The sequence below is a fragment of the Castor canadensis genome, chromosome X, assembly GCF_047511655.1.
Source record: "Castor canadensis chromosome X, mCasCan1.hap1v2, whole genome shotgun sequence".
NCBI classification, from domain to species: domain Eukaryota; kingdom Metazoa; phylum Chordata; class Mammalia; order Rodentia; family Castoridae; genus Castor; species Castor canadensis.
The window spans coordinates 129802563-129817986 of record NC_133405.1 but is presented as its reverse complement, the minus strand read 5'-3'; the positions used below and the strand labels follow the sequence as shown (position 1 = coordinate 129817986).

Below are 15424 nucleotides of genomic sequence, written 5' to 3'. Positions count from 1 at the left end.
ATTTATTACAAAAAAAAGAGAGAGAAATTATACATTTACATACATAAAGCCAGTGCCTGGCATAAAAAGTAAAAAGAAAAACAGTGTGTGGGGCAAGATGGCAGATTAGAAGTGTTCACTGTTTTGACTCCATGAATAAGAAGAGCCAGGAAACACAGGAGCAACGATATGCTGAAGAGAGGAAGAGCATCAGGAATCACGAAAGAGATGTCAGGACAGCAGAAATGCACAGAGAAACAGAGGCAAAAGACAAAAGCAACAAACACTTCCAAGCCCCATCCCCAGCTCCCCAGGAGGGGAAAGAGAAGCTGAAGATGTGATCACAAGGTAAGCCAGAAGGCTCTGGCAACAAACTGGTAATTCTAGCTGCAGAAGAAGCCCCCATCTCCTGCAAGCCATAAACCCAGTATGAGAATTTGGTGAGACAGTGTAGAAGGGTAGTCTGAGCAAATAAAGACATTCTGTCACTCCCCTCATCTCTAAGAGCTATAGCAAAATAACATCTTGAGAGAGACCTATGGTTTGAGACTAAGCTATACTGAGGCTTTGGAAACAAGGAACAATCTACAGCTCAAGGAGTCTTGGGACACTCTGCCACAGTTACTGGGTGGGAAACAGCCATAAGAGGCTGTTTTGGAGAGGGATAGGGTATGATGTGATCCTGCAGAGAAGTTCAAGCAGTGGGAGTTTCGGCAGCAAAAGGTACAGTGTTTGGAGGATCCACCCTCCCTGGCAAGGAGCAAGTTCATCCTCTGAGGGTTACAGTGGAAACAAAGCACCAAGCATGTGGCTGGTATAGCTATCAGCTTGCCTCCTGGCTGCATGCATTGGCTTCTATGTCGGGCTGAGGGCCCTGAGCCCAGACCCTACAAATAACATCCTATCCACAGCCTCCTCTCCCTCGCAGGGAGGTGAACTTCTGGGTATGTCCTGAAAGCACCAAGGCTCACCTCTGGAAACTGCATCCCTTAGTGTTTGCTGCCAGGCAGATCTGAGAACCCCAAGGCCTTCTGAATCACATAATTTCCACAGCCTCCTCCTCTACACAGGGAGGTGAACTTCAGGCAGGGTCTGAAAGCACTGAGATCTACTTGCAGGAACTGCATTTCACAGGGTGTTTGCTATCAGGTGGGACTGAGGGCCTTGAATCCAGACCCTATGAATCACAAGGCTTCCACAGTCTCCTCCTTCCCAGGAGACCTGCTGGACATGGTCTGTAAGCATTGACACCAGCAGGCAAAGCACCCAAGTCCCTCTGTTCTCCCCGAGTCAGTGCAAAACTCAGTGCTCTGTTTGCTCCGTCTACTCTTCAATACATTTGGGGATCATCCCTAAGCTAGAAGCTTGCTGCTCCTGGAAACACAAACTGAGGGGCTTGTGAAGCAAGTGAGAACCTGCCTGGCCCACAGGCTATAAAGATCCTGAAGCCAGCATTAGCTCCCAATACACAAAGAAGGTAAGCTTCTATAGTAAAAGCAGCCCAAAATCAAACAACCAACCCTTCTACAAAAGACTCCAGGGCTGGGGGCATGACTCAAGTTGTAGAGTGCCTGCCTAAGCAAGCATTAAGCCCTGACTTCAAACCCAGTACTGCCAAAAATAAATAAATAAATAAATAAATAAATAGTTTTCCTTGACCTTAGCAGTGCTAAGAATCCCTTGAGCATGTGGGCAAATGCTTGACTACTGAGCATATGCAAGTTCATTATTGAGAAATAGGACCTCAACCTGACCACTACACTGTCCTACCTGAGCATTGAGAATATTTAAACTAAGATTATAAGTGGTTAAAACTTCCAACCAACAATTTGCCTTAAAATCCCAATGCAGAAACAAAAGAATTATGGAAAACAAAGCAACATGACTTCTCCAAAAATCAAGAAATCCACAGCAATCATTAATGGTAGTGAGTGAAATCTTAGACAAAGAATTTTTTTAAGTGATAATAAGAGTGGTCAATGAAATTACAGAGGACAGGAATAAATGCCTGAATGAATTCCAAGAAAACTCAGAAATAAAGAAAGCAATGCAGGACATGAAAGAGAAATACAATAAATATATAGGAATTCTGAAATAAAATCAACTTGAAATTCTGGAAACGAGAAGCTCAATAAATCAAATAAAAAAACTCACTTGAAAGTCTGTCCAGTAGACTGGATCAAATTGAAGACAAAGTATCAGGGCTTGAAAACAAGGTATGTGTATTGGAACATGCAGATGAAGGTAGAGAAAAAAACTAAAGAAATATGAATGGAATGTGCAAGACTTCTGGGATATCATTAAAAGACCAAATTATGGGCATAGAAGGAGATGTTCAAGCTAAAGATACAGAAATCATATTCAATAAAATAATAGTGGAAAATTTCTCTAATCTTGAGAAACAGATGGTCATCCAGGTACAGGAGGTTTTTAGGACACCAAACAGACAAGAAAATAAAAGAACTTCTCCATTCTTCTAGCTAAAACATTAGACATAGAGAGGATTCAAACTGGTGGCTAGGGTAGGAAATCAGAAATCCTAAGCTCTGTGACCCCAGAAAACTTCTTGAGACATCAGAGCTACACTTGGGTAATCCTGATTGCTCCTAGCTGAAATAATAGCTGCCACCACATTAGGTGCAGATAAAATTCAAAGACTGACCCTTAAATCAGACTTTAATTGCACCTAACAGCCACAGCCACAAAAATCCCACATAGCACAGCCTGCAAGGTGTGTCTGGCCCTGGGAAAAAAGCCCCCCACCCACCCCCCCACTCTTTTCTTTTTTTTTCTTTCTCCCAACAAGTAGAACATAGAACGTCAATCAGAATCAAATTCTGCAACATCCTGGACCCCTAGCGCATGGAAATCCTCCCTACACTGGACCACACTGAATAAAAAGCACAGCCATTTCTCCCCACAAGCTGGCTCCAAAGCTGCCTGCATGAAATTGAAGAACAAACAAGTGAGCATCATGCACCACACGTGACTCCCCTACCCATCCCCCAGGAAAATAATCCAGCACAGCCCCTGGGCAGACAGAATGCTCCCCCAGCAAAACTGGAAAACATGATCAGTGAACTGTAATCTAAAACTGACAGCAGAGGTGGGGAGGGGGGAGACACTGAACCTGCTCTGGAGAACAGGGGTGGGGCAAGGAGCCAAACTCTCAGTGCTGAACTCTCAGTGAACTAACAGGCACATAAAGCAGCAAAGGCTGAAAGCAGGAACAGTGTGGCAAGCCAACCTCCCAGAGGAGCTGCTGGCACCCAACAGACACTGGGAGAGGCATAAAGACTGAGAGCAGGAGTGGGGTGACAAGCCAACCTCCCAAAGGAGTGATTACCACCCAGCAAAGATTGGGAAAAGCACAAAGGCTGAGAGTGGGGATGGGGCAACAGGCCAACCTTCCAAAACAGGGTGGTGGATACTGAAGCCAATCTTTGGGACAGAGGGCAGCATTCAAAACTGAATTGCTGGGGGAGGAGCTGACCAAACAGAGCTGCAGCTGAAGGGCAACGCAGCTGCTGCCTGGTGAAAACAACAGTTCTGACCACCCTGCACGAGCTGGTAGTCTTACCTCACCTCACAATTCCAACTAATCTTGTGGACAGAAGGAACCAAATACTACACACAAGCCAGTCACTTGGTGAGACCACATTAGAGCTTCTGCTTATATGTCAATACCAGGATTAGACAACTAAGGAATAACTACAGAACTTTTACCAAAAGACTGACCTTTCTGTGGTTTCTGACCCTGGTGTATTTTATTGTGTATTTTTAACTTTTATTTTTATTATTACTGTATTATTGACTTCACCATCACTATTCTCTTATCCCTATTCTTACCCTCTTCACTTTCCCTTGTTCTCCTGTGCTACAATTCATTTCTCTCCCTCCCAACTGCTCCTTCTGCCCCTTCCCATCCACTCTTTTCAACTCCCCCTCCTATCTGCCCCCTACCTGTCACCACACTATCCCTCCCTCCTACACACTCACCACCTGCTGACTAGCCTACAGCACCAACTGTATACAACCCCAGCCCCCTGAAATCCCTAACACAAGTACCTTCCACTACAACAACAGAAATACACTGAAACACACACAAGAACCACAAAACCCATTAGCCCCCATACCACTTCCCCCACCCACCCACCCCTTTTCCTTCTCCCCCCTTTTTAGTGCCACCTTTACCAATTCCCCAAAATCTATAACTAGCCTAATAACCATTACCCGCCCCAACTCTCACTGTTTGTAGATATTATCATCAAGGGGTTTTCTATATAATATGAAACAAATGGTCTGGCACTGAACCTGTGAATTTGTTATTGCTAAATTACACCTCCAGGCCAGAGACAGAAAGAGCACATCAACCTAGCTAACAACCAAGTCAGTCACAACACAAAAATTAAATCAGGGAAAGAAATCAGGCAATCAAAACCACCAACTAGCCTATCAAAAACATAGTAGCACAGCACTAAGTGGAGCAATGGGAAGAAGAAGAAGGGATGGAACCCACTCTCCTCAAAAAAATAATTCAATACAGGATTCAGTGGGAAATGTAGAAAATGGATACCCAGTTCCTGACCCCAATGAAACAATGATAAATGTCACTAAGGAACCCAGTGATGTCCACAAAAACACCCTCAAAGAAGAAATCTTATAAGAAATCACTGAAGATTTCATAGAGAAAATACTAGACATGGTTAACCAAAATGTACAAGATGCATTCCAGAAATTTCAAGACACCAAAAATAAAGAACATGAGAAGACACAGAAACAAATACATGAACTCAGAGATGACTTTAAACAAACACCAAAGTGAAACAAATGACACTATAAAAAGAGAAATAAATGAATTAAAGGTGAAAATAAAAATATAAAAGAGGAGTTGACCAAAGATATGGAAAACCTCAGAAACAAAGAATCAAACAGAAACAAAAAACACAGTGGAAGGCCACTCCAGCAGACTAGAACAAGTGGACAGCAGAATCTCAGAGCTCAAAGATAAAACAGAAATTAAAGAAAAAAACAGAAGAAATCTTTGTCAAACAACTCAAGAACTCTGAAAGGAATATGCAAGAACTCAGCGACTCCATCAAAAGACCAAACCTGAGAATCATGGACATTAAAGAAGGAGAAGAGGTGCAAGCCAAAGGGATAACAATATATTCAATAAAATAATAACACAAAATTTCCCAAATCTCAAGAAAGTTTTGCCATTCAGGTACAGGAAGCCTCCAGGACACCAAGCAGACTTGACCAAAATAGAACCTCCCCACAACACATTATCATTAAAACAACAAGCACAGAGAACAGAGAAAGAATACTGAAGGCTGTAAGAGAGAAAAAACAAATAATGTATGAAGGTAAACCCATCAAAATAACAGCAGATTTCTCAACGGAAACCTTAAAAGCAAGAAGGGCATGGAATGAGGTATTTCGGGCACTGAATGAAAATAACTTCAGCCTTAGGATACTCTACCTAGCAAAACTATCATTCAAAATTTATAAAGCAATAAAAACCTTCCACAACAAACAGAAACTAAGGTAATACATGACCACCAAGCCACCACTACAGAAGATTCTACAAGGAATTCTGCACACAGAAGATGAAAGCAAACAAAACCACAAGAGGATGGGAAGTGTCAAACCACAGGAAAAGAAATGACAAATAATCAGAAACTAGCACTGATTCAACTGCACACAATCAAATCCTTAAACAACAAAAACATCTAAATGACAGGAATCACCCACATACCTATCAATAGTAACACTGAATGTCAATGGACTCAACTCCCCCATCAAAAGACACCATTTGGCAAACTGGATTAAAAAGGAAGATCCAACAATCTTTTGTTTACAAGAGACCTATCTTATTGACAGAAATAAACACAGGTGAAATGCTGGAAGGAGATTTACCAAGCCCTTGAAAACAGGCAGGAGTAGCAATACTTATATCAGACAGATATAAGCAATACTTATATCAGTACACTTCAAACCTTCATTGGTCAAATAAGATAAAGAAGGACACTTCATACTAATAAAATGGGCAATACATCAAAAGAAATAATAATTATCAACATATATGCACCCAATGTCAGTGTACCAAACTTCATCAAACATACACTAAAGGACTTAAAAGCACATATAGACTCCAACACAGTGGTAGTGGGAGACTTTAATACCCCTCTATCACCAATAGATAGGTCATCCAAACAAAAAATCAACAATGAAATCCTAGAACTAAATCACACCATAAATCAAATGGACCTAACTGATGTCTACAGAAAATTTTATCCAACAACAGCACAATATACATCCTCCTCAGCAGCCCATGGAACGTTCTCCAAAATTGATTATATCTTAGGGCACAAAGCAAGCCTCAGAAAATATGAGAAAACAGAAATATCCCCCTGCATGCTGTCTGATCACAATGCAATAAAACTAGAACTCAACAACAAAAGCAACAGCAGAAAATGCACCAATAATTGGAGGCTGAATAACACATATTTCAATGATCAGTGGGTCATAGAAGAAATAAGAGCAGAAATCAAAAGGTTCCCGGAAGCTAATGAAAATGAAAACACCATCTACCAGAACCTATGGGTCACAACAAAGGCAGTCCTGAGAAGAAAGTTTATAGCCATCAGTGCATATATTAAAAGGACAGAAAGATCTCAAATCAATGACCTAATGCTACATCTCAAACTCCTATAAAAACAAGAACAAGCAAAACCCAAAATAGGCAGAAGGAGAGAAATACAAAAATAAGGACTGAAATTAATGAAATAGAGACCAAAAACACCATACAAAGACTCAACGAGACAAAGAGCTGGTTCTTTGAAAAAGTAAACAAGATTGACAAAGCCCCTAGCAAATCTGACTAAAATGAGGAGGGAAAAGACCCAAATAAGTAAAATCAGAGACAAAAACGGAGCGATAACAACAAACACTAAGGAAATCCAAGGAATCATCAGAGACTACTTTGAGAACCTATATTCCAATAAATTGGAAAATCTTGAAGAAATGGACAAATTTCTAGATACTTATGACCATCCAAAACTGAACCAAGAAGATATTAACCACATAAACAGATCTATAACATGAATGAAATTAAAGCAGCAATAAAGAAAAGTCCAGGACCTGATGGATTGTCAGTTGAATTCTACCAGACCTTCAAAGAAGAACTAATACTAACATTTTTTAAGCTTTTCCATGAAATAGAAAGGGAAGGAACACTGCCTAACTCATTCTATGAAGCCAACATTACACTCATCCCAAAACCAGATAAGGACACCTCCAAAAAGGAGAACTATAGGCCAATCTCCTTAATGAACATTGACGCAAAAATCCTCAATGAAATAATGTCAAACTGAATCCAACAACACATCAGAAAGATCATTCACCATGACCAAGTCGGCTTCAATCCAGGGATGCAGGGTTAGTTCAACATACGCAAGTCAATAAATGTAATACAGCACATGAATAGAAGCAAAGACAAAAACCACATGATCATCTCAAAAGATGCAGAAAAACCCTTTGATAAGATTCAACACAACTTCATGATAAAAGTTCTAAGAAAATCAGGAATAAAAGGAATGAACCTCAACATGATAAAGGCTATATATGACAAACCTATAGCCAAAATCATACTTAATGGGGAAAAACTGAAACCATTTCCCCTAAAGTTAGGAACAAGACAAGGATGCCCACTATTCCCGCTCTTATTCAACATAGTACTGGAGTTTCTAGCCAGAGCAATAAGGCAAAAAGAAGAAATGAAAGGAATACAAATAAGTAAAGTAATAGTCAAAAAAAAGTATCTCTATTTGCAGATGATATGATCCTATACCTCAAAGACCCAAAAAACTCCACCCAAAAACTCCTAGACACCACAAACAGCTTCAGCAATATAGCAGGATACAAAATCAACTTACAAAAATCAGTAGCTTTTCTATATAAATGAACTAAACAGAACTAAAATGAACAAACTGAGAAAGAATATAGGAAAACAATTCCATTTTTTATAATAGCCTCAAAAATCAAATACCTAGTAATAAACTTAACAAAGCATGTAAATGACCTCTACAAGGAGAACTACTACAAACCACTGAAGAAAGAGATTGAGGAAGAATACAGAAGATGGAAAGATCTCCCATGCTCATGGATTGGCAGAATCAACATAATAAAAATGGCTATACTACCAAAAGTAATGTACCTGTTCAGTGCAATTCCCATCAAAATCCCAATGACATTCATTGCAGAGATTGAAAAATCTACTCTAAAGTTCATTTGGAAACACAAAAGTCCGTGAATAGCCAAGGCAATACTGAGCAAAAAGAGCAATGCTGGAGGTATTATAATACCTGACTTCAAACTATACTACAGAGCCATAGCAATAAAAACAGCATGGTACTGGCACAAAAGCAGATATGAAGACCAGTGGAACAGAATAGATGACCCAGCTATGAATCCACACAGCTACACCCACCTTATTTTTGACAAAGGCACCAAAAACATATGATGGAGGAAAGACAGCCTCTTCAACAAATGTTTCTGGGAAAAGTGGTCATCTGCCTGCAAAAAACTGAAACTAGAACCATGTTTATCACCCTATGTACTAGTATTAACTCAAAATGGATCAAGGACCTTAATGTCAGACCCAAAACTCTGAAGTTAGTATAGGAAAGAGCAGGCAACAGGTATAAGCAAGGACTTCCTCAATAGAACCCCAGCAGCTCAGCAACTCAGAAAGTATGGACAAATGGGACTTCATAAAATTAAAAAGTTTCTGCACAACAAAAGAAATGGTCTCTAAACTGAAGAGATCACCCACAGAGTAGGAGAAAATATTTGCCAGCTATACATCAGAGAAAGGACTGATAACCAGAATATACGGGGAGCTCAAAAAACTAAACTCCCCCCAAATCAATGAACCAATAAAGAAATGGGCAACTGAACTAAACAGAACTTTTTCAAAAGACGACATTCAAATGGCCAAAAAAACACATGAAAAAATGCTCCCCATCTCTGGCCATAAAGGAAATGCAAATCAAAAACACACTAAGATTCCACCTCACTCCTGTTAGAATGACTACCATCAAGAATACCACCACCAACAACAAATGTTGGCAAGGATGTGGGGAAAAAGGAACCCTCATACACTGCTGGTGGTAATGTAGGCTAGTACAACCACTTTGGAATACAATATGGAGGCTTCTTAAAAAACTAAACATAGATCTGCCATATGATCCAGCAATACCACTCCTAGGGATATACCCAAAGGAATGCAACTCAGGTTACTACAAAAGCACCTACACACCCATGTTTATTGCAGCACTATTTACAATAGCCAAGCTATGGAAACAGCCAAGATGCCCCACTACCAACAAATGGATTAAGAAAATGTGGTATTTATACATTCAGCCACAAAGAAGAATGAAATTTTGTCATTTGCAAGTAAATGGATAGATCTGGAGAACATCATCTTAAGTGAAGTTAGCCAGGCTCAGAAGGCCAAAAATCTCATGTTCTCCTCATATGTGGATTATAGACCCAAAAAATGCAGTAATATTACTGGACATGGGTCACACACTAAGGGAAGACCGTGCACGGGAGGAATAGGGAAAGGGAAGGAAACCTAAAACTTGAATGTGGCTGATGTGCCCACTGTAGAGGAGTGAATACAGTAATCTTAAACTGGCAGAGGCCACTAAGGGAAGGGGACTGGGAAGAAGTGAAGAGGTCTGGCAGAGATGAACCACTGTGGGTTGCAATACACAAGTGCACGGAAGCAACACTAGGAATCTCTCTGTATAGTTATCTTTATTTCAAACTAGCAAAAACGATTTGCCCTTTTTATTATCGCCTATGTTTTCTCTTCAACAAAATCGGAGACCAAGAGGCAGAACAGGTTCTGCCCAGAAGACGGCGGGGGGGGGTGGGGGGTGGGGGTGGGATGAGGTGCGGAGCAGGGGGAGTGGGGGGTAGCCCAAACAATATATACACATGTAAGTAAATGTAAAAATGACAAAATAAAAGAAAGAAGAAAAAAATTAGGCATACATAATACGAAAGAGTATCGAAAGCTGTAAGAGAGAAGCATGTCCCCTGCAACAGCAGATTTCTCAGCAGAACTTTAAAGGCAAGGAGGGCATGGAATTATGTATTTCAAACCCTGAAAGAAAGAAAATGCCAACTTAGATTACACTTACGATGAAAGCTATCCTTCATAATTGAAGGAGAAATGAAAACCCTCCATAATAAAAACTAAAGCAACTCATGACCACTAAACCAGAACTGCAGAAGAGAATTTAAGGGAATCCTACACACAGAAAAGGAAGTTAAACATAATCATGATATATAAGAAAGAATAAATCTCACTACATGACTAGATAGGCAAATGAGGAGTAAGGAAGAATCAAATGCTACAAAATCAACACAACGGCAGAAATTACTACTAACTTTCAATAGTTAACTTTTTGAATGCTAATGGAAGATTGGACTAAAAAGCTAGACCTAACCATTTATTGACTACAAGAAATACACCTCACTGTCAAAGACAAATATAGGCTTAGATTGAAAGTATGGAAAAAGATTTTCCAAGAAAATGGAGATAGAAAGCAAGCAGGAGGAGCTATACTTATATTTTGCAAAGAAGATTTCAAACCAAAATTAGTCAGAAGAGACAAGCAAGCTCAGGTCACTTCGTATTGTTAAAGGGACAATCCATCAGAAAGATATACAACTAGTAAATATACACACCTAATTTCATAAAGCAAACACTCACTAGTAGCCATAAAAAAAGCAGATAGACCTCTACACAATAACAGTGGGTGACTTTAATACCCTACTCTTACCAATAGGTAGAAAATAGAATAATGAAATTTGATTAAAAATTGTTTTAAAAGGGGGAGGGGATGAGAAAAAGTAATAAGGTGAACTTAAAGTACATTATATGTATATACGGAAATATCACAATGCAACTCCTTTGTACAATTAATGTACACTAAATAAAAAAAGAAAAAGAATATGTTTGAAATCCCACCCCCAAATAATAAACTACTGGTTCTTAACTACAGGTGATTTTGCCCCAACCCAGCCCCACTAGCAGACAGTGACAAGGTTTGGAAACATTTTTTTTTGAGAAAAGCAGGATAGATGTTATTGGTGGGTAGAGCCCAGGAATTCCGTTAATCCTACAACACACAGAACAGCTCCCCATGGCAAATACTCATCCATCCAAAATGTCAATAGTTGCCAAGGTTGAAAAATCCCAATTTAAACAGTCCATATATTTGTAAATTCTTTACATTATCTTTATAAATAATGCTATATAATATTTTATCTTCCACATATGTAATAATTTCCTTATATATAATTCCCAGATATATAATCATTCCTTTATTATTTTGAATACTATGTTCCTTTTTTAGAAAATTATGCTAGGATAAACATTTGTATAAGAAGTGTTTGCTCTTACTTTGGGTGTTTACCAGGAAAACATTCGATTCATAAAAGTAAGATTGTTGGGTTTATTACTTGCATGTAGAAAAGTAATTGATTTTGCCTAGTTATTATAGCCAGTCATTTACTCAGAGGATTCATTAACATTCTTAATATGGTGCTATCAAGGAGTGTCTTAGGGGTGGAGGTAGATTCAGCTTCCTTCCAATAATCTGTTAGCATCACTCACAAATCACCCTCAAATCAACATATAAGCTAAAATTCACTTCACTGTAACTAAAACTTCAAGACAAGTCATGAGTCCTCCTCCAGCTACCCTCGTACAATCATATCACCAACCAAAGCCACTGTGCCATTGGACCACTGTGGGGTTTGTTTTTATTTTATTACCTACAAATAAATAAATTTCTTCCTCCTTTTCAGTATCTGTAAATCTAATCTATTAATAATAGCTTCAAAGCTTCTAGAACCATCTTAAATTATGACGGTACTAGTAGGAATATCTTCTTTCTCATACTAGCAGGAATATGGCTGATACCTCTGTGTTAAATATGACATAAAGACACTTATTGACCGAGAGATTCTTTATGATATTGAGAAAATATCATTTCCTTGTTTTCCAATCTGGGCCTCTTTTGAGATTCTGTCTCTAAGAAAATGGGTATTGAATGTAATATCAAACATTTTTTTTCAGCCTTGACCCAGCCTTTGGATATGGTTTACTTTTGAAAATGGTTCACAGGAAGCTAGAAGAAACAGGCTGTGTGGGAGACAGGAGGTTTGAATTTGGTCCTAAGTTTGAGGTGTGAATCACTAGGGCCTTTCCCTTCCTCTCCAGGATATTGTTCAAGCATTGCCTGCAAATGCTGCTGGCTACCAACCAGTAATTATGAGTGCAGCTTTTCTGATGGGCACACCCTTGGAAACAAGGTGGTTTTGTTCTCCTGACGCAAATCAAAGGACCTGCTGAGGCTTGTGGTGAAAAACCTTAAAAAAACACTTCTCAGCCTTACTAAAAACATACTAGGCATGACGCTTTACTAATAACTTTTCTTTATTTAAGCAGGAGTGACCAACCATCTTGGTTAGCCCAGGACTGAGGGCTTCCCAGGAATATAAGACTTCTGGTGCTAAAATCTGGAAAGTCTCAATGCCATAATTTAAGGGTGATTTTGAAAGGTACAAAATACGTTTTTTCTCAGTGCAGGTGAAAGGTTCATCAACAGTGTGCAAACTATAAACAGCTTTTTGAGCTAAACTAAATGGCAAGGCTTGCCCATTTTTCAGATTGTTCTTTGTTTCTGTCACTTCTGGTCACCCTAAACAAATTACAATGTCAGGTCTAAGGAGAAATAGAGTAACTGGAAGAGTTTCTTTCACCCCTTACTGTTCAGGCCTTTTGAAAACAATCCTCTCCAGTTCCCAAACTCCTGGTAGGAAATACAGAGAGCATTTCTCCCCTTGCCTTGTGACCACAGCTGTGCCTTCTTCCCTAGGGTACGACTTTTTCCTCAATTTTCAGGCCAGTTTGTTTTTTATTTAACACTTTCACTAGCATTCAGTGAATGCTTGTGTTACTTCAGGAATAAGAAAATGGTCTATTCTATCTTGTCATGACTAATTGTGAGAAAGTTCTTCTTTCTAAGCTGGGCATACTGACCCATGCCTGTAATCCCAGCACTCAAGAGGCTGAGGCAGAAAGATCATGAATTTGAGACCAGCCTGGGCTACATAGTAGGAGCCTAGCTGAAAACAAAACAAAACAAAAAGGAAGAAAAAGAGAAAATATTCTTCCTTCTATTGCTTCGTATCTGTGTTTTGTATTCAAAGGCTTCCTTTGGAGGCATGCAAAATAAGCCTAATCCTTCTTAAAATTGTTGCAATTCCTATCGGTGAAAAGGGCCAGATTTCCTTAATACATAAAGAACTTTTATAAAGCAATATGAATAATGCCAACACGAATAAACTTCAATAAGTCCTGAGAAATTTTAGTTTAGGATGAGAAAGAAGTGCTTATAGTTCATACACTATTAATGACACGGCACAACAGAAAAAATACACTAAAGATAAATATCTGCACAAATTCAAAGAGTGTTGAAAATAGTAAATGTTTAAATTTAAGTATACTGCATATAAAACAGGCATTACAATGCTAAGGTAAATAGTCTATAGCCAGAAAATTATAAATTAATTTTGGCCTATTAGCCAATGCTTTCAAAATTATTTTCTGTTAGAAGAAGCAAGTTTTAAAACACACACTTTTGCAGTCAAATGATTGTACTTACTGTTTCAAAACCTCGATGTGGGTGATCAGGAAATCCACCTGGTCTACCTCCTTTAAATTCATCAAACAGTAAAAATGGATCCAGATTTTTTAACTGAAACAATAAAATTCAGCAGATGAGACAATCGCTTTTCAGCCACGCTACCAGGGGCTACACTCATAAGTAGATCTAGCATAAGTCACTGACAACTCTGTAGCTAGCAAGAAATGTTTTGCAATGAAAATTGCTTTCAGGAAGAACTCCTTATACAGACAAAGGGATTTGCTGTTTATGTTAGAGAGTTGATATTTTATGAGAACAGCAAAGAGTGGACAAGCATTTTATAAGCATGTAAGATATAAATAGTCAAGTACAAACAAGGTCAGTCTGTATCCTAACAAGATAGGTAACATCATGTGGGAAGTGACCAGAAAATCAGTTATTGCAATGTGACTGGAAATGCTGTAGAGAAAGACAATTTCATACATCTGACAATGGGGTGAAATCAAGGAAGGTGCTATGAGGGAAGTGGCACTTGAACAGGGTCTTGACATACATGTAGGAGTTAAGTGGAAAGGAGAGAAGGAGAAAAAAAAGATATTCCAGAGAGAAGAGCAGGGAAAGAGCATGGCATGCTTGAAGAATATTTAGAAGGTCTTTTAAATAGTCTAAACAAGACCAAAGGCTTTCCCCACAATACTTCACACAAAAATATTCTTACTTACATTAGATTAAAGCTGTGGCAGACTGCAATTTTATTTTAAAGCATGAACTATAACCCATACAAAGCTGGGCTACAAAGTAACACATCATGGCCAAGTGTTTTACCCCATCCAATATTCAATTGAAAATCAATTCAGATATGTATTTCATCCACTCAAAAATGCTGAAAGCATTTAGTAATATATTTAAAATCACTCTTACCCCCATCTATATATGTGTGTATATCCAATATTTCCATCTTCTCTCACTGTGTTTTCAAATCTCTTCAAACCATCTCAAGACAGCTCTTTTCTCCTCTTTCTCTCTCACATTCTAGATTTACTTTTTTGTCTTTCATCTCTGCCCTATCCAGTAAAAATCAAGCAAATCTTGAATCTATTCAGTCTGCCACTTTTTACTCCATTTCAGCTCAGTGAAAGCCCCAAAATGGAATTGGTGTTGGTAAGAAGAGAGGCTGAGAATTCTCATACCTCACTACACATTTTTTTCTTCTCACAGATAATATATATCTTGAAAGATTATAAGGATTGGAAACAATGAATGTAGAACACCTGTAGTTCTACATAGATGAGTGTTATCTGTTATACTGCACTGGTCCTAAAAATTTCTGAGCCATCATTTTTTCAGATGTAAAGAAAACTATAAGATAACTTTCTAGTCCTCCACTGTTGTGGTTAGATGGTATTAAAAATATGGGAGAAGATGAGATAAATATTTATTGCCTCTTGGTATCAAAGAGCTTCATAGGTAAACTTTTGTCAAACTGTGAAAAGAAGAGTCTCCTTTTCAATTCTACCCTCATCACCATCAACCACCCACAAAACAGTAGTTATCTGTTAGTACAAAGAAATGAGGGTGCTGCTGTAATGAAAATCTAAAACTGTGGAAACAGATTTGGAACTGGGTAATGGGTTGTGGCTGGAAGAGTTTTGAGGTTCATGCTGGGGAAAAAAAAACCCTACAATGTATAAATGGACTATTAAGAGCCA

General features: G+C 38.7%; 2 protein-coding genes across 9 annotated transcripts in view; one reads left to right on the top strand and one right to left on the bottom strand.

The window, feature by feature from the left end:
* Nucleotides 1–15424, top strand: part of Bmx (BMX non-receptor tyrosine kinase) — a 140154-nt gene that overhangs the window by 56668 nt on the left and 68062 nt on the right. The gene's annotated exons all lie outside the window — the stretch shown is intronic.
* The window catches only part of Pir (pirin), a 93280-nt gene that overhangs the window by 72757 nt on the left and 5099 nt on the right, over nt 1–15424 (bottom strand). For 7 of the 8 annotated variants that reach the window (XR_012444660.1, XR_012444661.1, XM_074064450.1 and 4 more), the window contains exon 3: nt 13734–13826. The exons of the other annotated variant lie outside the window; for it this stretch is intronic. Coding sequence is in view for 5 of the 7 variants with exons in the window: in XM_074064450.1 (XP_073920551.1) it covers nt 13734–13826 (93 nt within the window). In the remaining 2 variants the exon portion in view is untranslated. The remainder of the gene's footprint in view (nt 1–13733; nt 13827–15424) is intronic. 8 annotated transcript variants of the gene reach the window in all.